Source organism: Aythya marila (assembly GCF_965140915.1).
Source record: "Aythya marila genome assembly, chromosome: 4".
Classification (NCBI taxonomy): Eukaryota; Metazoa; Chordata; class Aves; order Anseriformes; family Anatidae; genus Aythya; species Aythya marila.
The window spans coordinates 9,786,998-9,814,151 of NC_139045.1; the positions used below are offsets into that span (position 1 = coordinate 9,786,998).

At 39.1% G+C, this 27,154-nt stretch overlaps 1 protein-coding gene across 2 annotated transcripts in view; it reads right to left on the reverse strand.

Annotated features, from left to right (window-relative positions):
• The window catches only part of GRID2 (glutamate ionotropic receptor delta type subunit 2), a 700,788-nt gene that overhangs the window by 45,531 nt on the left and 628,103 nt on the right, over window positions 1–27,154 (reverse strand). For both annotated transcript variants that reach the window (XM_082758601.1, XM_082758600.1), the window contains one exon: window positions 17,899–18,065. In XM_082758601.1, coding sequence (XP_082614727.1) covers window positions 17,899–18,065 — 167 coding nt within the window. The remainder of the gene's footprint in view (window positions 1–17,898; window positions 18,066–27,154) is intronic.

Below are 27,154 nucleotides of genomic sequence, written 5' to 3' on the forward strand. Positions count from 1 at the left end.
AGCTTTACGAGCTCTAATGAAGGCGGAATGCATCCAACCTGTAAGACTGCTGTGCTAACAATATCAGCAGGAATGGTACAAAAGAAAGCATTTCCTAGTAGCACTGGGTTGCTCAGTGTATGTAGCTAAGATTTTTCAAAAACAAAACAAAAAAGTCTCAAGTTGGTGAATTTGATTCCTGGCTATTGTCTCCCAACTTTGCCAATGGCTATTATATACAGATATCCTTTATGTAATAGATCCCTCTATTACATTTTATTTCCTTGGCTCCCACCAACAGTTTCTAGGAAGAATGTGCTGTTACTCACTTAAATTGGACAATTCAACAATAGTGGAGGGAATAATGGAGAGGAACCACAATCCCTCAAAATGATAATAACCTGCAGAGATATTTCACTCCTCATTTTTTAACCAAAACCTGACATTTCTCATTATTTCAGAGAGCAGACTGCCTAATCCTGAAGTATATCTATCACAAGTAATTCAGGTACAGAACTGACATCGCAATTATTTTTACTAGTACTAGCCAAAAAAGAACTATGTCTCAATGACCACAGATCAAATCTCTCCCACAGATACAGCAGTATACCTGCATTGAAAACTTCCAATTATTGGAAAGAAAACATACAGCTGTCAATCCAAAGAGAGTTTAGAGAAGAAAGTATCTCTGTTTGACTTCACTTATTACTTTCCAATAGCCCATCTCTGGGCTATTGGAAATAACAACTGTATTTTATGCTATTTAACATGTAAAAATCCATCACAACGTATAACAGATTTATCTATCAAGCAGAGATAACAGCAGTTCTCGTGGAAAATGCTTGCAATAAAATTTCAATCCACGGGAAATGCACTGGAGTCTGTCTTTTGCTGGAGTCTCAAAAGCAAGTCAGGTTTTGCTAAAAGGTTCAGGACCCAGGTGAAGAGCACTGAGGCAATTTATGTTTTTCATCTCACTGATCTTAACAGGAAAGCAGGCTCTTGGTGGCAATCACAAGAATCACAAGTACTATCTCTGACTATAAGGAAAAGAGAAAAATAGACTTTGTTCTACTTTTGCCAAGTCTGTTCTACATTTTTTTGAAATGAAGTGTTGTAAATCTCAATGACACCATAGAAAAAATCAAGATTTCCGTAATTGTTCTACTACAATGAATAATCAGAGACCAAATGTTGTGTTATTATCATCAGCTACATCTCTGATGCAATCTGCATTTATTATTCTTCAGGTTTGCAAAGAATAAAGACTTGCTTGGAAAAAAACGTAGGCTTAGTTTACAATAACGGCATTCTCCTCTGTACTACCATTCCTTTAAAGCTGAAGGAGAGTGGGTGTGAGAAAAGTGAATGGAACTGAGCTGTCTGTTAAAAAAAAAAAAAAGAACAACCAAATGAAGTCTTTTTTTTTTTTTTTTTTTCCACATCAGGCCTTTTCTACATGAATGTATAAACTGATACTGCTACATCGCTTCTACCAAACGCCACTTTCAGCTCCAGATTAAAACGAAGAAACAAAAAATGAAAGAAAGAAGAAGCCACCCCAACATGGCCGTGAGTGGCTGGCCACAGTAGTTACCATTAATTAAAAATTCTGAATTTTACAGATACTGATGTCAATTTGCCATGTAACAATAGCTCTATCTGAAAATGCCTTCCTAATTTATGTATCATTCAAACTTAGAACTTGTCAAGTGTTTCTTTTAAAGTTTCAGGAGAGGTTTTAGTAAAAACTATTTACTGTGTGGAGTGTCTGAGTGCACAGCTGATGAGGAAGGACATTATGCCTTATCAGCTAAGAATTCATTGCTTGGACATGAATGAGAACAAAGATTTGGGTTTAATAGTGACCCTAACCCACAAGTATGATCAAGTTGTCAAAGAGGCAAATGCTGTGCCAGAGTGTACCAAAGAAGAAATTTCTGACTTGAATTGTGGAAGGTACAGGTGTGATTTCATCTGACACACTGCACAACTGCCCTTACTGGCCTTCAATAAACTAGGACAAGTGCAGATATGAGATGCAGGGATAAACAAGAGAAAGGAGGCCTTATTGCAGGAGAATAAAAGCCCTTCTGAGGTACACAGAAAAAGAGGAGGAAAACTGAGAGCGAGTGAAGACAAAAACAGACAAAAGCAAGATAAGGAAAAGGCAGCATTAACAAAAGCAAACAGTAATACACTGGCTGTGAAGAAATCTGGACCGGACTTAGGAAGAACACTCTGACACGCAAGTCAGGAAAAGCTTCTCAGCAATAGCAGCACCAGAAAATACAAGACATTTCTTGCAGGAAAACACTCAAGTGAACAAAAAGCCCCCCAGACCGGTATTGAAATGCAGCCTGATGAATTTGTAAAGAAACCATATGGTGTGCTTGCCTATCATAGCAGGATAATGGATTCAGTGACCCAGCAGATCCCTTAGATTCCTATGGTCACATAACAGCAATAAAGCAAATTGCCTGTTGTTTTGTCTTGTGGGTCTTCTGCTTTATCAGACAAAGATCTTGGACTGCAGAGCTGAAACCAGTGCAGTGGCAACATTCGTGGGGCTTTGGATTGCGGTGAGGGACATGTGGAAGACCAAGAGCACTGGAGCAGTCCCCACACCTCTACTCCTCTCCTCCTTGCAGTGCCCAGCTTCAAATACCAAATGCCTGTGCTCCCTGCAGAGCCAACATGGGAGAGGGGGCTGTGCCCCAGCACAACCCCAGACACAATTTGGAGCACCTGAGGGAAAGTAAGGTGCTTTGAACGGCCTTGGAAACTGTCTGATACTTGGCTTTTGCCAACAGATTGTCTTTCAACGATCTAGAGTGATTGGTCTTTGTAAATAAAACCAGCCATATAATAGTAATGAACCGTTAACTGTGTTAATGCTAACCATACTTACTTAAAATGTTGTTATAAGAGAACATATAAATAGCTAAGCAAATGCAAAGTTATTTCAGAGCTCTACAGGGGATATTAAATGATAGCCTCACTCCTGTGAGACCCTGACGATTTTACTCAAAAGTTAAGGTTTCTTTATTAAAAACACACTTCAGGCTTCCTGGTCCAGCAGAGATGTATTTACAGCAACCTACTTGTAACACTATTACTGTAGTTTTATCATTTATTATCTATGTATTATTGTTATTATTACTTATTATTAGCACCCATAGAGTAACAAGATGAAGGATGGACCCAAGTGTTAGAACTAGTGGATGGTTTGGGGACCATCCCTCAGTTCTGTGAGGATTTTATGCTCTTTCTTCTGTGCTAACATTTGGAAACACTGTCTTTCCTTACACTTCTCATGTGTCTGCGAAGGAATATGAGATTATCTCTCACTTCACCAGCCCTCTATATAACTGTAATCTGAAGCCACTTTCTCTAGTGCCCATTGCTGATGATAATCCCAGATACACAATGTCAGCATGGCTATGAAATTGAAGCATGTTACAACAAAGTGCCTTCCAACACTGTTGAAAGTTTCAGCCTCACATGTAAAATGGATCATTATGGTATCATTTTCATTCCGGCTTTGCTGTCAAGTTCTCTGTAGCAAAATTCCACCAAGGTTTTAAAATTGTCTCTTGTCACCTTGCATCCGACTGCCTCAGAAACATGTATGGCTGACTTCAGCCATTACTTTATCCTTAATTTCATCCTAAATAACCCCAACCCCGTAAGAACCACAGAAGAAAAATTCCCACTTTATTATCATATTAAACATATCATGTTCTTGAAATAAACCAGCATCACAAAGCTTTAATCCTCTTTCAACTTCCTCTAAATGTCATCAGTCAGAAAACTGTTAACTCAAGTGTGACAAGAAACCTTCTTCTTTTCCCCTGAGACTCCAGTGAGATAAGTATTATTTTTTTTCCCTCAGAGGGGTTGATTACAAAAGAGTGAAGCATCGAGAAATGCAATCTCCAACACATGATCAATATTGATACATTCAGTGTTGAGAGGCTTTAAAATGCAACCCTATGTATGGCAAAACCTTTGCTGTGTTTCAAGGCATGTGGTTAGGAGATGCACTGGGAAACCAGCTGTGTGGCTTCATCAGGCACAGGATAGAGCCTCCCCGCAGCAAGCCTGAGACACGTATATGACAACCTGTGTGCGAAGAATCAATCCTCTTTTCCCTCTGGTATGAAAGCCAGACTCCTGATGGAGAAGTAGGCAACTCGTGTTCAGACTTTTGCCAATCAATAAGCTAAAGATCCATCCTCTCCTCTTTGTTAAACATAGTCCAACCTTCGAGCAGTCTGGGATGTTTCAAAACATCTCTGTTTGTGTCAAGTTGCTCAGCAAAATAAGAAATTTGTGCCAAGATGCGCCAGAAAAATACTTTTTTTCATATTCAGTCTATCTTGAGAGGGCTGGGAAGCGGTTTCTCTGAATTTTGAAAGAAATTAATTTGATCCTGTCTATGTAGCGATGGACTGAGGAAATGTAATTTACACTTCTCCTCCTCCCCAGAATATTTAGCATGGATAGGGTTGCTTTATTTTAGAAAAAAAAAAAAAAGAAAAAAAAAAAAAAGAAGAATATTTTAATAGATATATATTGTAATATTGCTCCAAGGCCCCACTTTACCAATTTTCTCTGTCAGTATTTTATGGAAAAGAGCTTGATAGATTACTCTTATGAACATGTGGCTTATTTATGTAATTATCTTTCATTTTCTCTACCAGTTTATGTTTATTTACAAGGATTTCAACTTTCTCAGTACAGATAAAATTTCTGTGGGGAAATTTATTGGGTGGAATGGTTTAGTAGTCAAGGGTATGAAGCCTTCTATTTTGTGTTTATTACCTGGTAAAACCATATATAATTCAGGCAGCACTAAAGCATGCTGTTAGCACGTGTGGATCTTCTTCAAGCTTGCACGCAAAATCTAAGTTCTTAGACTTAGCTTTCCCTTCGCTTCATAAAAAAGGAAAAACAAACAAACCCACCTGTATTAGAAGTGCCATTAGGCAGGCCCAAATTTCAACTGCAAGGGAAATATCTGCCTGCAGGTCCCACCCACAGCGTAATGCGGCCAGATGACCCAAGATGCGTGGTCAGCCATCGCTTCTGCAGCCTGTCTCCCCTGGAGCACTAGGGAAGCTTTGACTAAGCATCATAAAGGACATTAATGAGAGACCATAATTTTTTTTAAAACATGCCTCAGGGCTCCTTTGTAAACTGTTTCCTGCGATAAAATGGACAAGCCACATGCAGGGTTGGCAGACATATGACTGCTATAGCAAACTGCAGAATGGCTTCATAGATGTAGAACCATTTCTTTTATCAATCATTTTAAATGTCACCCTGTTTATTAAAGAACAAACCAATAGTATCTGGAGCTAATGTGAAAGACACATGTTATTGATTGAAGTCAAATGATCTACAGCCCCAAATATTTCTGTCACAAAGCTGTATTAGTAACTGATATTTTCTTTGAGCTACAACTACTTCTTCTGTCCATCAGCCTTCCTACCCTCCTTCAAACATACAAGTTGCAACCATCTGACAGTAATTGCTATGACAACTGATGCTGGTCCCAAGAGTACGGAAGACAATACCAGCAGCAAAATTCAATAAACAGCGTAATGAAGCAGAACAGATCGTGGGAAGTTTGTGGTGGGTTCATGGTATGGACAGTAAGCAATCTGGAGTATTCCCAGATGTCCTGGGGCTATACATGCTCCAGGCTGGAGCATTCACATATGCTGCTGAGGGTGACCTAAGCGCCCTGAATAGGACAGAGAGATGCTTCAAAGTTACAGAGTGTAAGCTTAGAGGAGAAAGCAGAAGGCTGACTGCAGAGGAAGAGTGGTTTAAAAATCAAGCAAACAGATTCACAGACAGCGGGGCCAGAAAGGCCATTACAACACCTTATTCAGCATCCTGTGTGACAAAGGGTTGACTATGTCTTACAGCTGTAGATAAAGCCAGAGGAAGATTTTCATAAGAGCAAATCAGGGTTAAGCAGCCTCCTCCCGTGCATTTTCAATTTTCTAAGCTTTCGGCTTACTAGCCTTCTTATGCCTGCCACAAAGTAATCATTCAAAGACAAAAATCTAACATGTTTTTACAAAACTGAAATGAAATAAACACACTTGTTTTTATCATCTCATGTTCTAACAATTAAGGAAATACCATAACCATATGTTAATTGTACAGCATCATTACAAGGCTGATTTAGGGTTGGCTGGCTGAATTAATTGCATTCCTCACCTCCCCTTAATTCAGACTTGCTTCATTTTGTCATGTCTGATTCTGGAACTATTATAAGCATTTATTTTTCCTATTTCTTTCTATCAAATAACAGGTTTCTACTTTCAACTTTAACAAAGATTTCAGTTTAAGAATTCCTAATGACATTCAAGTATCTAGCTAATACTAGTTAATTTAGCTAACTGCAGTGTTATCAAGGAACAGACAGGTAACACAAGAGAAATGATCAGCTGCAGTTCTGATTGACAGGGCTATGAACAATTGCCTCATAATTTCATGATTTGTTCCCAATTCTGAGTTAAAAAGTAATCCTATGAATATTGTATTTCCTCCTTCAGGTCTGTGTTACTTCATTCCTTTAAAACCAAGTCCAAGAAGTTAGCTGAAATTTCTTTGAAAGAAATCCTTTCAGTGGCTCAAGTTCAGAGTGGGTAATGATGCCCCCAACTAGGAAATGATTCCATAGAAAAGTAAACGTTGCCAAGAAAGCTTCTTACAACCCTGCTGTCAAAGTGCAAGGACTCAAGGCAAGCAACACTAATGCCCCAAATGAAAGCCATGCAGGCTGCTGGAAAGAGCAGCAGACAAATAAGGACACTTCTTGCCCTGATGCCATGTTTACATTAGCACTGGCAGCACAGGAAGAGGCTCATGAAATCCAGTGTCAGGTCTAAGGAGAAAAGTACTTTTGTTCATAGGCAGCACACTGGGTATACTGCTATATCCAGGACCAATAAATCATCAGTTTTATCCACAAGCATCACAAACTGAGTTTTAAGAAGGCATCTCCAAACAGGAATAAACTGTCCTGTTTATCCAGGTCAATATATCAATCAAGACCTGCAGCATTTCTCCTGCTGAATAAAGATACTGTGCTATTTACACAGAGATAACCCGCACCGTCACTATTAAGATTCAGTCCTGCGATAATTCTAGCTGCAAAGGATCTGCCAGATGTGTATTAGTGATGTAAAGGGATGTAACATTTAAACGTTTTAGCAAGGAGCTTATCATTGCCTAGCCAAGATGAAGGGCTAGCATCTCTGCTTTTTCTTCAATTTGGAAAATGATGCTAGTATGTATGGAAGTGCCTGTGGGGATCAGAAAGTGTCTCTGAGCAAGCAAGCAAATCTTCAAAACTGAACCTAAAATGCAGCACTGTGGGAATCATCTTGGTCTGCAGTAGGCTGAAAAGAGCACAGCATGGTCTGCTCCCAGTGCTGTCAGCCCAGGACATAAGTCTCCTGGTGAGAGCCTCTTCCCCAGCCTTTACTTAAAACATAAGCTAAAACATGATGACAGCTCAGCTCAGCGAACACACAAACAGATCACGCTTCCTCCTGGAAACTGGAATAAAAAACAAAACAAAACAAACAAAAAAAAAACAACAACAAAAAAAAAAACCACCTTTTTCCTTCACCGTGACCCAATCCCAGTTTGCCAGTTTTGAGGCACCCCGTGGACCCAAAGCTGCCCTTGCCCAGCTCCACCAGCCTGGCCAAAGGGCTCAGCGTTAACTGAAACAGCAGTAGGAAAGCACTTTGGGCAGAAACGAGGAAAAAGCAAACAGGGAATTTGAAATCAAGCTGGCAGGAGGGAGAGGAAGAATGGGGTGCTGGTGTAGCTCCCCACATTGCAGACTGGGGGTGAACATAAAACATACATGGTGCTGCCAGCATGGTGGTGTACTTATATATACAGCTACAGATGTATTTGTTCTTGGATTAAACACCTGCCAATGGTTCTTCCTAAGAGCCGTTATTTTCAAGAGACCTTATGTGTTTCAATGGGAGTAAGACTGTTATTTAAAAAGAAAAAATAAAAAAAGTTTTAGGTATTTCTAATTTAAGAGGGACATAAAGAATGAAAACAAACCTTCATTGCCTCTGGCTTTTAACAATGCTTCATTTTCAATTGCTTTTTTTTCTATGGATTTTACACTTTTCTCCAGACTTATATAAAATCGTGGAAGGACGAAGGGGAATTTGATGCTGAGGGTGAACTCCGATAGCTTTTTGAAAGCCCTGACTGCTGCACAATACATAAGCGTGACTGTCAGAGCTAATGCCTTTATGTAGCTTTGTGTAGCACTTCACAGGCAAAAAAAAGAGAAAGGAACATAAATTCCCTGTTTCATGGGGATGCTAATCTTGGGCCTAACATCTGAATTATGCCAAAGATATATCTATAGGATTAAATCATCTCATTAGCTAGACCAGTAGAAATCTGGCGTAATTCTCTGATCTGAAGATCCATTGCTAATTAAGCAAAGTCCTCCAGAATCCAAGGGAACTCGTGCAGCCAAACGGTATCACAAAATAGAGGGCAAGCTTCTCAGCCAGCTGAAGGCTCAGCTCTGCATGCCTCCTCCTCTCATGTGTCACTCTAGGGATACCCCATGCAAACCCAAGAAAATTCAGTCCCAGGTCAGGAACTTCTAATCCCTGCACTAAAGGCTGCAAATCCCTCCTTATTATTCTGCTTCTTTTCTCTACAAATATTACTGTAACAGAATTCTTCCCTGTGTTTGTTTGTTTTTCCCCCAAGTTTATCTGTTCTGTGGGCTTCAGATATCTTAAAAGATACACATGCTCTCATTGGGCATATGTAGGAACCCCATCTATGAAACTGGAGCCAGTGTAGCTATTTCACCTTTTTATATTTTAAACCTTTCTGCTTTGCTGAGAGCAACTGCAGTATGTAGATATCTACAAAAGCAAGGTAATTCAGTGGCAGCTCTACTTCACTGCTGTGGAAGCTTGCCTCTTTTTACCCTCTTCTTTCAGTTGAAGACAACAGTAGTAAATGTAATGCAAAAAATATTTTTAAATTACAATAAGCATAAAAGGATTATTTCCTTTCCAAACAAGTGTGCTTCCCCCAGCATCCTACACTGGAAGGGCTTAAAGATGGAACTTTCAAAGCCCCTGCATGTATTTAAGCACATGTGAGAGAGAGATGTGCTCATGTGCCATGATAAATTACTACCAAAAGGACTTAAAGTTAATCAGCAGTGTAAGTACCCTCTCGGGCTAGGCCAAAACCCCTCATTATATTGTGCTGGGTCTGTAATGGACTGATTATTAAAATCCTTCTGTTGAGAGTGATCATTAGAGGAATACGATAAAGCATTTGATTAAGAGGAAGTCAAAGTAAGATGTACTTTACTCAGTCACTACCAGGAAGCAGAAAAGAGCAATTTTCAATACCTTGAATATCAGCATAAAAAATTAGATATTTCCTGATTAATTTTGTTGTGTGGGATTATAAATCCTGCCTTGCACTCCTCTCCTCTCTCTCTCTCTCTTTTTTTTTTTTTTTTTTTTTGGCAGGTCTTTTCAAGCTTCTATTTTCTATTCATTTAGTCTAATTTTATTCTGTTTTATCTATTGTTTTATTGAGCAATTTCATTATTCTGGTTCTGTATAAGACTTTTCCCTTACTCAGGAACTGCAGTCTGTAATAACAGCAATCAAGGCAGTTCATTCTGACAAATGTGTGTCAGAAAAAGACTGCTGTGACTTTGAAATATTGAAAGTGACTGATAACATAATGTGTGAAGCAGAATAAATGCATACAAATGGAAGTTTTAGCTGAGCAGTCAAAGTATGAACTAAATACAGTGTCAGAGCCCTGCACTGAAAGCTCTATGTGCAGGTGGGTACAATGGCAAATTGCTAAATGCACTTTGCAAAGTGTTTTATGAATAAAGTGGCAAGCACGGTTTTTTTTTCTTGGCCATACCATCCTTATTTCCTTCTTGCACTTAGCCATAAAGCAGAATGAAGTCATGTTTAAGTACAAAATGTGGCTCTGGAAAGCACTTGGCTTTTATAAAAGTTGTCAGATCTATGACGGCTGGGATCAAGTCCCTGCTTTATTCTGTGCAAATCTAGCTTCATTGGCACTAAAGTAGCACACAAAAGATTGTACAAACAAGAGTCCCAACCATTTCCAGTTGATCCGTGTTAGTAAATGCTTCTATCTGGTTTGACTCCTCCAAAGCCTATAGTGCTAAGGTTTGCTTGCTTGGTAGCCCATTCTGAACAAGGTCAATGATAGGGACCTACCTCTTCCTTGCATGCTAATTCAGCAAAGGAAGACACGTCTGCTACAAACCCTGCTGCTGCTCTTCCTTGGCTCTACACCCCAGAAGCAAAATTCTTAGCTTGGGTATTGTCATACCCCCACATTGTCATACCATCACATTCACTATTTACCAGAGCACTTTTCAGCTTAGAACAGGCTTTATTTTCACACAGAAACCTTTCATTTTTATCTGGAAAACAGGACCAGCTGAAGATTAGCTTTATGACCCAGCTAAAGGTCAATTACCATCTAAACTAACAAAAAGGGTTAGGAAAGGTCTATTATTCTCTACCATTTTGCTACTCTTGCTCATTTTATCAGAAACCTGTGTTTTATCAGAAACAGATAGTACTATACTATACTATACTACTAGTACTATACCAGGTAGTACTGCCACAGAGGTAGGGGAGCTAAACCCTTTTTTGTGGTTATTACGGTTCTCCCAAAAAGGTTGTCACACAGCCAGAGCCCTCTCATTTCCTGGGAAAACTTTGCACTCACTTTCCACTTCAGTTTGAAGTCAAGACTGATGCCCAGTTAAACCTGTTCCCCTCAAGGCTGATGGACAAAAGCATAAGAGAAGATGGCCACAAAAACTGAACAGTACTACAGGAAAGGGTGCATTAACCACAAACATAACCTCTTCATTAGAGATTCATAAAATGGAAAGGTCTCGGAGGGAAGCCACTCACTTTTAGCTTTACTGTCATCAGATTTATAACCAAGAAGTTTCAAATTCTGCAGTCGTGCGCTCACTCTATAAAACTTTAAAACACATGAACAACTCAGCTAACAATAAACGTTACTTCCATCTCGTTGGTTGAGCAACGCTACTGCCTCTGACTGTACTGCTCAAGCATCTTTGGTCACTATGTGGTCATTCTGCAAGACAAATGTGAGGTAGCTATAGAAATGGACAGGGTTAGTAAGAAATAGTTCACAAAGTGATGTTTACCAGCAATTTAACACATTACAATTAGACTTTGGGGTAGTTCAGGACTAATGATGGGGAACTTCTATGCATAAACAGCTTGCCTGGCTTGTCTTTCTGAAACTGAATGCAGTGCCCTTTCACAAAGCAAAGAGCGGCAAGGAAAATGAGAACATGGGGAGGTGTCTTTTTCATGACACCTCTCTTCCAATGTCCAGCAACTCTCCACATATATTGGATACAGAGCACACAAAGCAGGCAAGCTTTTTTGTCACAAAGCAGGCAAGCACTTCACTGATTTTCATAGATCATTGCTGTACGAATGCAAGAAGATCTAATGCCTTTCCCTTATGACTTTCTTCCTCATGCTTCATCAGACTGCTGCTACTTCTGCATCCTCTAACTTACCCCATCAATTAATATTATATTTTAAAAGCCCGCTAACCTGCTAGTTGCTGCTATATATTTTCATGAATACATTTTCCATTATGTGCATGTTATAAACTTCAGACCTGCTGCAAAACCTTTTAAACCACCCCATCAGTTAATATTACAGCATACTAAAAAGTTGCTAAAGTGTGTTTCTGTAGGTGTCCCTGTCTCTTTCAACTTCCAACCATGAATCTACCATGGACATAAGACTTTCAAGGCATGGAGATCTATTGTGGTTTATCTCAGAGGACCTGGGTCAGAAACAAGGAAGGTGGATGTGTTTTGAGACCTAAGGCCTAATGCAATTCCTCGTTTCACTCCTGCAAATCTAATGTACAGTTGTAAAATAAGGATAGAATTTTTTTTTTTTTTTTTTTTTTTTTTATGACTGATAAATATTACTTTGCTATGTTAGTAGAGGGATTTTTACTTAACATCCTGCTTTTCTGAGAAACTATCTTGTTATTATATGCTACTCTGAAGTTAACTCTTTTCTTAACAGTGATTATATCTGAATTAATTAATGCTAGATCCTCATGTCAAATTGCTCTGAAATCTGGAACTAATTGTCACATTCTCCTTTAATGTAATTTCAGTTATATGAACTTGTGACATGACCTAAGGGCAGTCTCTAAGAATTAAAGATTTCTATTTAAAAATCAGAGTTTGCTTCAGGTCCAAAGATCCTCCCAATTTGCAGAATTTTCTAATTTTCTGGTAGAATAAAAAGTTCTTGGTGTGTATGTAGGCAATTTTACTAGCTTCTCTGCTGTATTTTTCTAAGTTTTTTATATGCAGCTCAGAACAGCACTGCAATTCTAAACAAATAATGGAGGCAAAGCAAACCTGAGCTCTTACTAATGGCATCTACTTACTGTTCTTCTGATGATCTCTGTATTTAATCACAAAAAATCCAATTAGATCATTATGGCCAGCCCTCTACCGGGTTAGGATGTAAACTATAACTCTTCTTTTACCCAGGTCTGGCAAAGGATAAATTAGAAAGTAAGGGTTATTCTCTTGGATTTTCATTGAAAAAATACGTGGGGGGAGGAATTTCCTCAAAGAAAGGACTAGTAGTCCCAAGGACTCAGAAAAAGAAATGAAGGTAGTTGGGAAGGAAGTAATTTTCTTTGCACTGTAGTCTTTGGACATCAGTGACCTCCAAGACAGAATGAAAACCTGAGGAGAGAGAATTAATAGCGAGGAGACAAGAAGAACACATATTTATGACTCAGGGCAGGAACTTTCTAAAACTCAGGGTTTTGCTGATGAGATAAAAAAAGGACAAGAAAAAAAAACACATACCATTTATTTAAAGCATACCTCTAATGATTTGCTAAGGGGGAGTCTGAAACTCTACATGATGGCTTTCTCTTTGCCTCTAAAGTTTTGGACATCTGAAAAAGGCAATGCTTTCTGCTAGTGAGGTGTCTTAAAGCTTGCCATGGGGAAATCATTATAAATCTCCATTTCATTTTTTCCCCCAGGACAGAAAGAAATGACTGGCTTCTCTAGATGAAACAAAAATTCTTTGTCACCCTTTGTGATTTATGCCAAATTAAATTTGAGGTTTCTGCAGAAGCTACACGGTGTCTGTACCTTCCATGAAATGTGCCATTGCATACTCGGCCCCTAACAAATTAATACCGGGAGGCGCGTGGCTGTTGTTTCTTCTTTCGCACTCAGACAACTTCATGCATCTGGGAACCTGTGCTTGGCCATGGAGAGTGCTGTTTAGGGAAATATAGCTGATGAACAATGAGCAAGAATCCCATTCTACTTAGCCCTGTGGTTCATTTTGCCTTTTTTTCCCCCCATTGTTGCTGTTTCCTTTTAGATAAAAGTGAAGTCACTGGGGCAGAGCGCACATGGACAGTGTTGGAATATGAGAAATGCAGCACGACTCTGGTTTAATTTCTCAGTGGTACTTGGTTCTGACAGCTTTGAGTTGCTTAAGTGAGAAGCTGGCCTCTGATGAGTGTGAAATTAGTGTTCCTTTTCCCTCTGCCTCTAACACGCTGCCTGGCTGCAGAACAAGCGAGTCCACCAGCAGAGGAAGGGGGACGTGAATGGGATCAGAGAGCTTCCCCACCACCTCCTCCTCAACCCCCTCCAGAAGCCAGCCACCGGTGCAGTGCTCGAGCCATTGCTGCTGCACTGCAGGCAGCACGGGCAGCCTGTGAAGTACTCTGAAAGAGCGTGCAATTATATTTATGCCTTCCGGGGGGCAGTGGAAGTTTTAAAGTTTAGGGCTGAAAAGACTTAATAGGTGTCAAACTCAGTGTCAGTATACGGTTCCTTGTGAATCAAATGACACATCCTCTTCAAGATCTCCTATGAAATTTGGCAGCTCCTATTATTAAAGCCCCTGTCATTACTTTGAAAGAAAAATAGAGAGACAGGGAAAACTGACACACTGCATGGAGGCTGCTAGTGCTCAGAAGGTAAAGCCTGAGCGACAAAGGCAAGGGGACAGCAACCCACCTGAGCACATCAACTGGCTGCCTAATGGCATGGCCAGATGCAGTTGTTAAGATCTCCGACACATGAATGAAGTCATCAGGATGCTATGACAAGTACATCATTCAAATATTACCCTTAGCATTTCCTTTATTATTTGTGCTACTGACACACATTATTTTTTGGATGGACTTGAAGGACCTGCTTTCAGAGGCAGCAATAGGCAGAAAGTGGTCACAGCAGCTGCCTGGGACCCCTGCTGGCCACTTTCCCATACCCATTACAGCAAAATGCTAACCTCATTCTGCAGTCCGACCTCTTGCTGTTGCTCATGTCTTTTATTTATTTATTCATTTATTTTTGCCTAGAAGAGATTTTCTGCATATGAAAAAGAAAAGTCTCAAAGATCAGTTTCTTTGCAGTGCTTTCAGTTGGCTTACAATAAACTGTACCCATAAAAAAGGCTTTTTTTAAGGTATACTGATACTGCTCTTTAAATGACATGACTCTTCTCATCAAAAACTTTTTGTTCATCTCCAAAATGTTAGATTTCCTTCAGGATGGAGAGAATAACCCTGAACTGGGTTTCAGATTCTCTGGTGTGGCTGAAATTAATTTTTTAACAGTAAATGTGCACAGTTGCTAAGTTATGTGAATTTTGCCACAGCCAGTGGCAAACAGTGGCACCAGTATTTCACTGTTCCCAAGACTGCATTTATAATCAAAATTCTAAGTTTCAGCTGCATCAGTTCAAATATGTGGCAGTGCTCACTCCTCTCTCTGAAGGCTGGAGGCATTTCTTTACACCTGTAAAATTATGAACACAGGTGTACTGATTGTTAGCACCGTCTACACACCGTGCTCCAGGCACTGCAGCCTGTGTGCCTTGCATGTGTTAATCCCCTAGAGAACAGCATAGCAGACATCCCAAACGGTGTATGTTTGGAAATCCCAAATGTTTAAACCTCACCAGTGTTATCATGACTGCAACTCATGCCCCGTAGCCTGGGGAACGAGGGGTGAGTCACCTCTCTATCTCTTTTACTGTTTCTTTGGGAATGGCCTGAATGTTCAGAAAAAATAATGAAAAGCCTTAAACTCATGCCCATGCTTCCTGCACCGAGACCAAAATCTCCTGTAATCTTGCCAGACCTTTTACAGATGCACCCTAGGGATTTCACACTATGCAGCTTATGGGTTTCTATGAAATTTCATAAAAGAGAAGCCCTGTATTTTCACATAAATATATTTATTTTGGGAAAGATCAAGAAATGCCAATATATTTCAATCCAGTTCCCTACTGCATTAAAGAATGTGAAATATTCATGTGAATATTTGCTAATCCCACCCAGTGAAATCTACTTTCCTCTCTATTTAGTATGCAGGCTGCAGCAGCTGAAGGTTGTTCAGCCTTTTCATTAGGAAAAAAAAGTAAGGATGATTTGTGAAAACCACATGGAAGTAATCATAAGGAACGGTAATGAAGGGTTTTTGGAAAAAAACAACAGCTTGTAAGCTACCTTGTAAGCATGATTCCTCTTCATGTGTTTGTTTCTTATACTATGCTTTGCAGATTCAAAGTGTAAATTTGTATTTATGGACATCATTACAAGTGCAATATAGTAAGATCTCATAATACAGAAATAAAAATATAAGGGCAGCACAGACATTTGCAGAATATACATCTCTTAATTCTCCGTTAGGTAGCATAACTCAAAGCAAATTCCAATTTCTCTGCTCAGCCATCAGTCTTGATAATGCAACAAGTTATTTTCTCAGCAGTGTTAAGTTTTGCATATCTATCCAGACCCTCTTGTGGTCAAAGATCTCACAAATAATCCCTTTCTTCATCTGGCTGAACTCAGATAACTATAGCAGGAAACTGAAAATGAGGAAGTCTGAGTGCCTACGAACTCTGATTTCACCAGGGAAAAACATCCGACCTTGGGAATTCATTTAAGTCCCCTTATGTTATATATTCCCTTAGTATTAAATGGAAGTGGCATTTACTTTCCACTGAGAGATGGTAATATTTAAATAGTGCTTCGAAGGTCCTCAGATAAAAAGAGCTATACATGTGCAAATTCTTATGCTTCTTTCTGCTTTCCCACACCTTCAAAATATAATACACTGAATTTTTGTTATGAAATAAAATTGTTCTTGGAAATGTCAGGCCTGCACAGACCAATGATCCAGAAGTTGCAGAAGGCATCAGAAGACCAGCCTCTCCAGGTGCTGAGTACTGTGATGCAGAAGATAATCTCTTACCAGAGCCAGCTGTGACCATCTCAGCGATGTACTGAGAACTACAATAACTCTATAAATGATGTCAGAAACCATTCCTAAGGGGCAGTTTGGATACAACCACCTTGACTTACAGAGCGATAGTGGGGCAGACAAGGAAAGCTCATCTGTTCGCCATGCCATGCCACTTGGCAGGTATGTTAAATGTAATAAAGACACAGTCTATGAAATTCCCCTGTCTTCAAATGTTTGTGCTCAAGCTTAAATGGGTAATGCTCTGAAGAAGACAACTTAACACCTTGACTAACACCTGAGACCTCTAGCAGATGGAAGCATGTCTAGGAAAGATTACAGAAAGACATTTTGCTCCTTTGTTTTGCATGGAGAACCTGACCAGAGACTTCTAATGGACAGCACCTGGTCATGTCCAGAATATTAAAGCATTCATTAAATAATGGCCTATAATGCTAATTGTAATACATAAAGCAAATATATATGCTTCATTGAAATTAAATTTGTTGTTGATCCTATGTCAGCAAAAACTTCAGCTGAATCATTCCAAAAATACAACAATTTCAAAGAATGTAAGCCTTCCTTATTTGTTCAGTATGTGTGAGCAGATATTCAGACACTGATTTCTCTGAATCTGCATACTGCTACTCATTAATCACATTTTTCACTGTCTCATTCTAAAGTCTGAAAGCAGAGGCAAGAGCCTGAGTGAAGCATATTAGTATGATACAATGGTCCAGCCACACTAAAAAAATTTCTTCACAGCTACTGTAAAATTTTGTTACATGAATCTAATGCAAACCTAAAAAAAAAAAAAAAAAAAAAGAAAGTGGGTTGAAAGAGTAGGTTCAGAATGAAAAAGAATCATGAGATTAACCCACATCTTCTCCTAACAGTCAGACCGTCAGACCACAGATGCACGTGTATTTTTTTATGTATGTTTCACACACATCTTGATTTAGGAAACAAAAGTGGAATGAAGCATGAATGTTGCAAAGGCGCAATACATAAAATTAATTTAGCACTTCAGTTTCTACTAGGAACTTAGTACCAGAAGTACGTCCAGAGATCTCATTTTCACAGACCAAGAGATTCATTAGTGTTGGGATCACCATCTATGCTTTTGGGTTCTAATAAAGGTTTTTTCACTGAAACATCAAATATACTTGTTCATCCCTTCAGTTTTCCCATCAGCTGTCAGGTTTACCCTTTTCTCTTTAAGAGAACTCTTCTATAACAGGAAAGGTTGAATAATGTCCATCTAAAACAAATGCATCAACTCTTTTCTCAATTTTCTGTTAACGAAGTTCAGCCTATCTCCTAATGTTCATCATGAGAAACAAAAGCAAACCAAATAAAACCAACAAGAAGTATTCTTAAAGCAGCTTCTACAAACTTGAACAACCCCGTATCTTCGAGAAAACGAACGCCTATGCAAGAAATCATGAAGTAGATTGCAAGAACAATGTTTTCCCTTAAAAAATTAATTTTTCCTTTCACCGAGCACTTACCTTTGTGAGAAAACATCTCGATAGGGGCTGCCATGCTGCAGTGCAATTCCATATCCTCTGTCCGCAACAGTGTTCCCGACCGTGTAAAAAGAGCAGTCTCCATCATTGATGGCCACATATTCCAGTACCGCTGCATCCCATACAAAGGCATAGTTCCCATATTTCACCTGCAGTGAACAGAACAAGAGCTTAGATGATGGACTGTTCAGTCCAAACGGAGGTCAGTGCACCTCAAAAAGGTGGCAGTCTCAGCACAATCTGTTCTTTGAAGAAAAAGAAGTTTGGGTGCCCAAGAGCAGTCAAAACCAAACACGCACCATGATTGTTACAATGTGGTGCTTTGGTTGAGCAGCTCAGCAGAAATGGAAGAAACGTGATCTGTGAACAACATGCCGTCACTGAAACAATCCCATGTGAGAACATTTATTTTCCCTGCTCAGGGAACCAGAGGAAACAAGAGAAAACACCAAGCTCCCTCCATCAGTGTTAAATTTCACCCCTAATCTTCCACTGAGCTTTTTCTTTGAACCAGTAAAGCAACTATTCAGTGGGAAGACAGGTATTCACACAGGGAGAAGTGCAGAAGGGTATATGTGGATATCCAGATGGAAGAGTGCAGTTCAAGACGGTGCACACGTCAGTCATGCTTCACATTCCCACAGATGGCAGGAACACCCATTTGTCTTTTGGACTCGGTGAATGATTGTGGACAAGATCACACCAACTAGTGTTTTTCTTTTTATCTTTTCTTTTCTTTTTTTTTTTTTTTTTTTGGAAATAGTGTGTGTTTCTCTCAGCTAGAGCCAACATGAAGGATTTTATATATCTTCAAAGACTTTTGTACAGCAAGAGCACCTAAGTCATTCTGCTTGATTAAGATAAATCCAAAACAACTCATTATCTCTATAGGCTTCTGAAATAATATTTTACCATCCGCTACATTTGAAACAAATCTAGATTATTTTTTCTTAATTTAAATTTATGGAATGTGTACAACATTTTAAAATGTATTCAGAAAAAAAGCTTTTAAAAACAGAAGTGTGATCTAAATAAATGCTCTTCTATTTCAGTGAGTTTTCACTTTCTAGTCTAGACACGTTTCTCTAAAAAACAAAACAAACAAACAACAACACAAACCTCTCTATATGTTGTACCAGATTGTGTACCAGTTTCCTGCTTTGTTGGTCTCTGTGTTAGACCTGAAGAATCACTTTGCTTTTTTTTTTTTTTTGACTGTCTGCTTGGCTTCACTCAGAGTTTTCCCTATGCCATATTAGCCAGCTATGCTGTAAAACCAGGCTCAACCCATTGACTTTGTACATCTAATGGGAATAAATATGTGACAGCTAAGTGAAAAGTAAACAACACACAAAAAGGCCATCTGGGGCCAGGCAATCCAAAGAGAATTCAAAACCCAGTCAGCATATCAAGATAAGCAATGTCAGTACATCATCTAGATTAGTCTTTGACAATGTAGATTATGTTTTTAAAGACTGTTTACACATAAAAGTTACTGAAGCAAGTCACACCGGCTGCTTGCTCACAAGATACAGTGCACAAGGAACTATTGCATTTGGGACACATTCCTTTTCATGCATAATCAATCTAAATTAGACACTGCAGGCCTGGGAAGGGAATTCTTCCTATTTGCATTTGTAGACATGGTAGCAGGAGGATTCGTGTAGATGTTGGAGCAGTATTATCTGTGGACTCTGAGTGATTGGCAGGATAAAAAAAACATGTTTTCAAAATACATACACACATTAATGCAGGACTGGGTTTGTTTTAATGTTCAGGCTCTGAAAATGGTTAAGAATGCTCTTTTGTCTCTCACTGGAGGTTTAGGTCTATCTAAATGGCCAGGGCATAGAGGGTACAAGAAACCTTATTGTTAATAAACAATACAACTTGTATGCTTATCCTAAAGGCACCACAACTCACAGAGTGCTTACTAGCTTCATTTTGTGCCAGTGCACTTACTCTGATCTTCCTAAAGGCACCACTTGGCTAAGAAATAGAGAGCATGAGTGAGAAAAAAGTGCTTTCGGGGAGCATTTGAAAGGATAATGACTCAACCTGGAAGGATCATGGTGTGCAGGCAGTAAGGGAGGGAAATAGGAGGCAAGAGCAGAAGATCAGAAGTGGGGAAATAAATTATGAAGAGGATCAGATGGACTTTCCACACAGAAGAACTGAGAAAAAGTGTGGTTTAAAGAGATGAGTAGTTTTACATATAGGTAAATAACCTTTGAGGTGATGACAAGAGCAGAGGGGCATGTTTTGACACCTGCTTTTGTCATACCTCACCCTTTTAACATCCTATGGCATTGAATTCACATAAGTGCTTGTAAAAAGACTTATCAGCTGCTCAGCTGGTCAGGAAGAATTCTCTTGATTTGGCTGCCTTGCTGTAAAACAACTCACAGTGAGAATATAAAGTGGTAAAACTGCTTACTGTCAATAATAGCTGTGATGAAGTGTTATATATAATATCCTTAGAGCAGACCTGATAATATCACAGTTCATGGTAACAAAAAGATATTACTTCTCACTGATAAGATCACAGTGAGTCTTGGTTAAAGCACATGAGGCAAGAGAGAGTGAAGAGCCGGATGGAATCATCCCAACCATCTACCTTCAACACATGATTGCTCCATGCAGCAAAATACATTTTTAAAGCATTTTTGTCCTTTTTATTTACAAATCTATGCAATTCAAATCCATACAGCAAACGTAAGTTACAACTGCCAAGCATGCAATCATTCCCTTTATTGAACTACTCCTCACCCTAACAGGTTTTAATGCTATTCAAGGTATTTATTTTTACCTTATTATTATTACTTTTTAAAAATAATGTTCTCTCACTCCTAGTCTCCGAGTTATTTTTCCTTGTGAGGTTCTAAATACTTTAATTTGGGGGCTGACATCTTTTAATTATTGATCAGCTTTTCCATTACTTATTCAAGCTGGATATAGCTAATAGAGCTTTCTTTATTTTTTTTTCTTGCAAATCGATCATTTCAGCCCTCCTATTAGCAGTAATACTACTTTTGAACTATCTCCAATTCATAATTTTCATATGAGGAAAAAAGTCTTGTCTTGCTAAGAGACAAGCAGGGTGTTCTAGCAGGTCATGAGAAATCTTCAGCAAGAACTTCTTCTGAGGTTCACAGCATCAACCACCTGTCCATGGATCTTCCACACTGCTTCAGCCTTGTTTTAACCTAAAAATCATAGAATTGTAGAATACCCTGACTTTGAAGAGACCTACAAGGGCTATTGAGTCTAACTCCTGGCAACATGCAGGACCATCCACAAATCAAACCAAAGATCTAAGAATAAAATTTTGCTGGTGTACAGCACATCTTGAACACTGCTGATGTTGTATAGATTTGCACCTACAGAGACCTACAGGTAGCTATAGACTGAAAAAAACGGATGATGCTCAGGGAGGAGGGAGAACAGAATTTCAGAACAAAAAGTCAGTTAAAAACCTATGCCCCTCACTCTCTCTTGCTTTCTGTGAGAAGTGCATATTTTTTAGCTTTCCAATAGCAACGCTCAAGACTTCCACTTTGGACCTCAAAATGAATAACAAGAATGCCAGCTCTACGTTATCAGAAAAAGTTAAAGAGCTTATGGTCAGTCAATTATGGGGGCTAGACAAAAGCAAAAAAAAAATGGCTTTTTGTAACTAGTGGCAGATCTCCATCTCCCATTCTCAATTTCCACGCCATTATGGTGACATCTTGAGTTGAGATAATGACATTTCAGGATGGTGGCAAACCTGAATGTGGTTTATACAGCGCAGGATGGCTGGGGAGGCATTTGTACAGGGGCAGCATGTTAGCATTCAGCAGCCACCCCTGCCTTGCTGCCTGCCGGTACAAGGAGAACTGAGCTTTCCAGCAGGATCCCCCCGGCAGCATCCTGCCTGTCAGCACAGCAGAGGCTAAAAAGGTTTCAGAGTATCTGATGACTATTGCCATAAAAACAAAAGCAGAGGAAAATCGAATCTCTTAGTTGTTCATAAGGGTATTTTGAACTCATGAGCTATGCTGGTCATTAAGTGAAACCAGGAGGTACGGATGGTACCAGGCAAAAATACTTGACTTCACTTTATGGTTTTGTGAACAATTTCAAAGGAGTTACTGTAAAGAGAGTTGTTATAAAGAATAGGGGCCATCAGCACATAGATGGTAAAACTATTTCTCTAAGGCTATTCTATTTCTATTTTCTATCACTGCACATTTTCTGGGTTTTTATTTGCTGAAGCCCTGGTCTGTAGACATTAGTGTAAATTTATCCTCGATGATTCCACCAAGAACCAGTTGAATTATACTAGGAAAGCATTTAAAGCCATTATGCCGTTGTATATGCACATATTTTATGCCAACACTGATGTGAATACTATTTCTTCTCACAGCTAACCCATTCATGAAGAGTAGGATGAAAAATGCATTTGTGTACCAGCATTCCATAAATACATTTCCAAGTGTAAAAAATTATAAATTTCAGGAAAAATAATTGTAACTAAACAGCAAACAACTACTACAATTTTTCAGACTTAAATTCTTGGACAGTACCTTTTCTGTATTTTAAATTCCTCTTTAAAAGAAATACAAGGAATCCTCATGAAGGAAAAATATGAAATAAGGAGCAGGATAAACAGAACTGGCATTTATTTTTCCTCTTTTAAATATTTCATCATATGTAATTGTGTTACCTACTATAAAAAGAGAACAAAACAGCATTTAAGGCTTGGGAAATCTTAAGTTAAGATTCAACTAATTCCAATTATATGAATTTTCTGAGAGAAAATCTGAAAGTGGTAAGATAATGCTGACTGGGCCCATTTTCTCAGTATCCTGTTCCCACATGGTGGTGATGCTTTCCCTGTGCATCTCCATGAAGGATGGGCAGGCACCATCCTTCCCCTCACACCACTGTGCACCATTCTCTGTCTACAAAGTTGCCAGCTGTCTTTTAGCCAAGAACACATGAACAGAAACAGACTCTACCCCTGCATACAGCAGCATTGGCTCTAGTTCTGACCTAAAAACAACCAAGGACACTGATTAATCACCTGCTTCATGTGGTACGTTCAGTGGCACTCCTTACACGTACTCCTCTGTTGATCATTCCACTACACTGACTATGCAGGGAAAAAACACCATCAGATGCTGCTAGTCCTATGCCTATCACTGTGAACCTGAGACTTTGGCATATATAAACACTACGTTTTCTAACAATTTTTGCACTTTTGGTATGTAAGCAGTAGCTGCAGACTGCAGAGGGCTGTGCTTCATTTTGCAAAGCAACCTTACGAAGGCTCTTATTATATGAGGAAAGAAAAAAGGGAACAAAAGCAAAGGAAAATTTGCAAATATATCAGTGAGAGCTAATATACATAATGTGGATATTGTGCTCTGAAATGGGAAAAAGCAAAGATAAAATTTATGGTGGAAGCTTAAATCAGGATTTTTGTGTTGCCAGATGTTGCCAAATAGTAGTTAGATGGCATCTGCAATTACATCTTTTTTTTTTCTTCATTTTTTTCTTTTTTTTTTTTTTTTTTTTTTTCAGAAGGGACTGGAGACACATTGATCTCCATAATCCTCCTGCAAAATGAAGATGCTGTTTATCAGGCTGAAGCAGAAGTCAGATCTGCCTTCAGAGAAATTCCAGTTTGTTAATTTATTTTCCTTCAGGAACTAAGATTTCAAACCTTGGTCTTGGTTTACAAAGGGAACAATTTCTGGATTATCTCTGTTTGGATCCCTGTGAAATAAAATCTCACATTTCACTTTTGTAGAGCAAAACCGAACCCACTTATTTAGCATTCTCTCCAAATTATACTATTCATAGTTCTTAACTACAATGTTGGAGCCTCTTACCACATACTTCCCTGTAGGCTGGCATCAGTGGCTGACCTATGCAACTTGAGTGCAAAGCAGTCATGCAATCAGAGAAGAATAAACTGAATTTGTTAGCTCCTTGCAGTACAGATTGGGATTTGTATCCCCATGGTGGTCTTAGAGCACAGAATAAAATTTTCTGTGTACATAAAACTCTATTTAGTCATCAAGGCAAGCAGCTAATTAAATAATAATAACAACAACAACAATAACAATAAAAACAACTTCAGGATGTCATGTTGCAGTGTCCACAGAAAGCTATTTAAATTCAAGGGTCACTGTTTGACAAACACTGAAACTTATTCTCAGTATTTAATCAAACAGAAAAGTGCAGAATCATTTCTAAAAGCATTATTGAGCTTAGTGGCCAAGAGTGAACAGCAGCAGGAAATGAAACCTTGGGGAGCTTAGGGAAAGAAAGAAGAGGTTAGAAATCCCAACCTCATCTCCTCTTCTGTATGAAGTTTATCTTTCATTACACTGGCATATCAGCTTCAATGGCATGTCTATTTTCTCCAGATAAAACTTCATCAGGAAAAGCATTAATTTCTTTTATGCAACCTGCCACCAACTTCTTGAGAAGAGCCTCATCATCACGTGTACTTTTGTTACAGTGGGCAGACCTAGAGTAATTCGTCTGGAGTTAGAAGAATAACTGAGGCCCGAGAGCACTGTAATGAGAGAGGGCCTTTGTGTTAGACTGGTTTGCCTGTGCTCAATGCATTCATATTTTACCATTGCAATTAAATGCATCTTGAAAGATAATAACCAGAGCAAAATAGAGCGGAGGCCAAAGGTCCAATTTCTGAGTGCGGATGGAGAACAGAGTCAGCCACTTCTCCAGGTAATCACAGCAAAACACTAAAAAGGCAGCAGATCACTCTGCTTGCTGTCATCCAGCTGAACCACAGATTCATTACAGCTACTGTTAATTTGAGATGGGAGGAAAACAGGAGAAAAAAAAAAAAACAAAACAGAGAAAATAAAGAACCAGCAAAGCAGACCTTTGAAAGGTAAGGAGCCTATTTTTTTTTTTCCATACCAACTTCTCCTTTATTTTATGACAATTTGATGCTGCAGATACTATTGGAGGCTATTTTAAGTGTGTCACCAGTGAAATTCATATGCAGAAACAACATGAAAGCATTTCAGGCTCCTATAAGACTTAGAACTGTGGTAGCCAAGTGGCAGTCCCATTAATAAGACAAATTTAAATAATGTTTTCCCCTTTTTGATAGACTTGCATTTACATAACCAAAGACTTCTTGTTTTGATATACTTGCATTTTTGGGTCAGCTAATCCGCAATGAAACTACATTTAAATGTGGGAGTGTACACAGATCACCCCTCTTCATTTGGGTGAAAAAGTAAAATTCTGTGGATTAGGGTAGCAGGAAGATAAATGCAGTTGAATTTAGAAAAGCAGTATCCCTGTCTGAATTAAATCAATCCAGCATGATGCTAACTGGAGACTCTTATTGTCCCAAACTTGGCTCTGCCACTCTTTAGAATAGAAAGGAGAGTCAATATCACTGTAATTCTTGGACAACATTTCTTATTCAAATAAATACTTTTTGAATACCAACTGAAAGGTAACAAAGTCATCAAAAGTCAAGAAATTGTTCAACAACACCATTCTTCATCTGAAAAAGTACGCACAACAAAATTAATTGCAAAAACACCCAGTTTACTAAATAATCCTCCAGTAAATTCTCATATATAATAATAATAAAAAAAAAGCTTCATTTTTCATTTTAGAAACTTATTGGAAACAAACTGAAGTTTTGCTGTTGTTGCTTTTTAATAGATATATACATTACTTGTACAAGAGCTCTGGCCACTTCCAGAGTGGTAGCAGGACTTAGGATGTTCCCTGACTCATGCAAAAGAATTTGTTAACTACCTTTTTTTTTGAACCATTTTATCCTTCTGTCTTTGATAGGGATCTCCTGCCTAAATTTGGATGGAGCCAGTTGGGCACTGCACATCTACACACAATCTTTTGAAACTCCAAAAGAAATGCTCCACAGCATTCCTTCTTCCCACCCCCTCCTCAATCATTCCATCATTCTTCTTCTTCAGTGACTCCTCCCTTTAAGCACAGGGGTTCACATGGCTGCCTAAAGCAGCAGCCCATGATTACCCATCTGTGCAGCATTAACAGATACTGAGATGTGTTGCAAGCCCTCAGCATTTCTACCTCCTGTCCATACCTGCTATTTCCATTGTCCTGAGAGTTCAGTAAGGGCTACCACTACTCATTCTTGTGTTTTTTTCACATGGCTGTAAACTTAGGCTCCTGCACTGAGCAGTGTCACAGAGAAGTTTCTGCCCTACAGTATTTCCAACAAAAGCAATCATTTTAAGCCCAAACAGGTCTCCTGCAGGCAGGGCAGTCCCTTCTGTCCCTGCAGCCTAGAAGATGATGGATGCTGCACAAACACGTTCCCCTGTCCCTGGGTCAGCGTGTTGTTGTTATTCTGTCAGCATGTGGTTTCCTAATGCCACCACACTGCCCCCTGTCCCCAGCTTGTCAGCTGTTTAGTGGCACCCTCCTGAATGGATTTTAATATACTGAACTCTGAACACACAGGAAAGGAAAATGTTACAGATGTAAGCTTTTCTATTTCTTTTGTATTTTACTAGGATCTATGAAAAACAGTAGGAGCTGCAGAAAGATGAACACCAGCACAGCATCATCTTTTTACTCGTCAGACTGCCTGCTTGCTCTTACTATGCAGACAACTGAGAAGATGACCCAGCAAATTGTCATATGTGGTCCGGTCCCTGTAATTATCTTAGAAGCTAGCTCCTCTCTGCTGTTGCCTGCCCTGCAGCAAGCTGTTGGGGGGAACAGGGTGCCAGAGTAGAAAATAGAGACAGCATTCCCTGTGCATGTAGCGGTCACTGCACTGAGCCTGACAGAATTCAAGAAGCATTTGGACAGTGCTCTCAGACACATGATCTGATTTTATTTATTTTTTTGGGGGGTGGTCCTTTGGGAACCCAGGAGCTGGACTCGGTGATCCTTGTTGGTCCCTTCCAACTCAGTTATTCTATGATTCTGTGAAAATGCTTACAGCCTTTGCCTTAAAGTGTACACAACTTCATTCATCTCTGGCTATAACCGGTGCAGTCATTTTCTCTTATCCATAGCTATAGCATTCATTTTGCACACCTTTGTAATGGATGAATGAAGAACAATACATGGATTCCCATTATATTTATCTCTAATTCATCCTGACCTGCCCCCATGGGATAGCTGAGATGCCAGAAAAGAGTTTACCATTAACAGATCTTAAAAAAAAAAATAAAAATGAAAAAATAAAAACAATCAC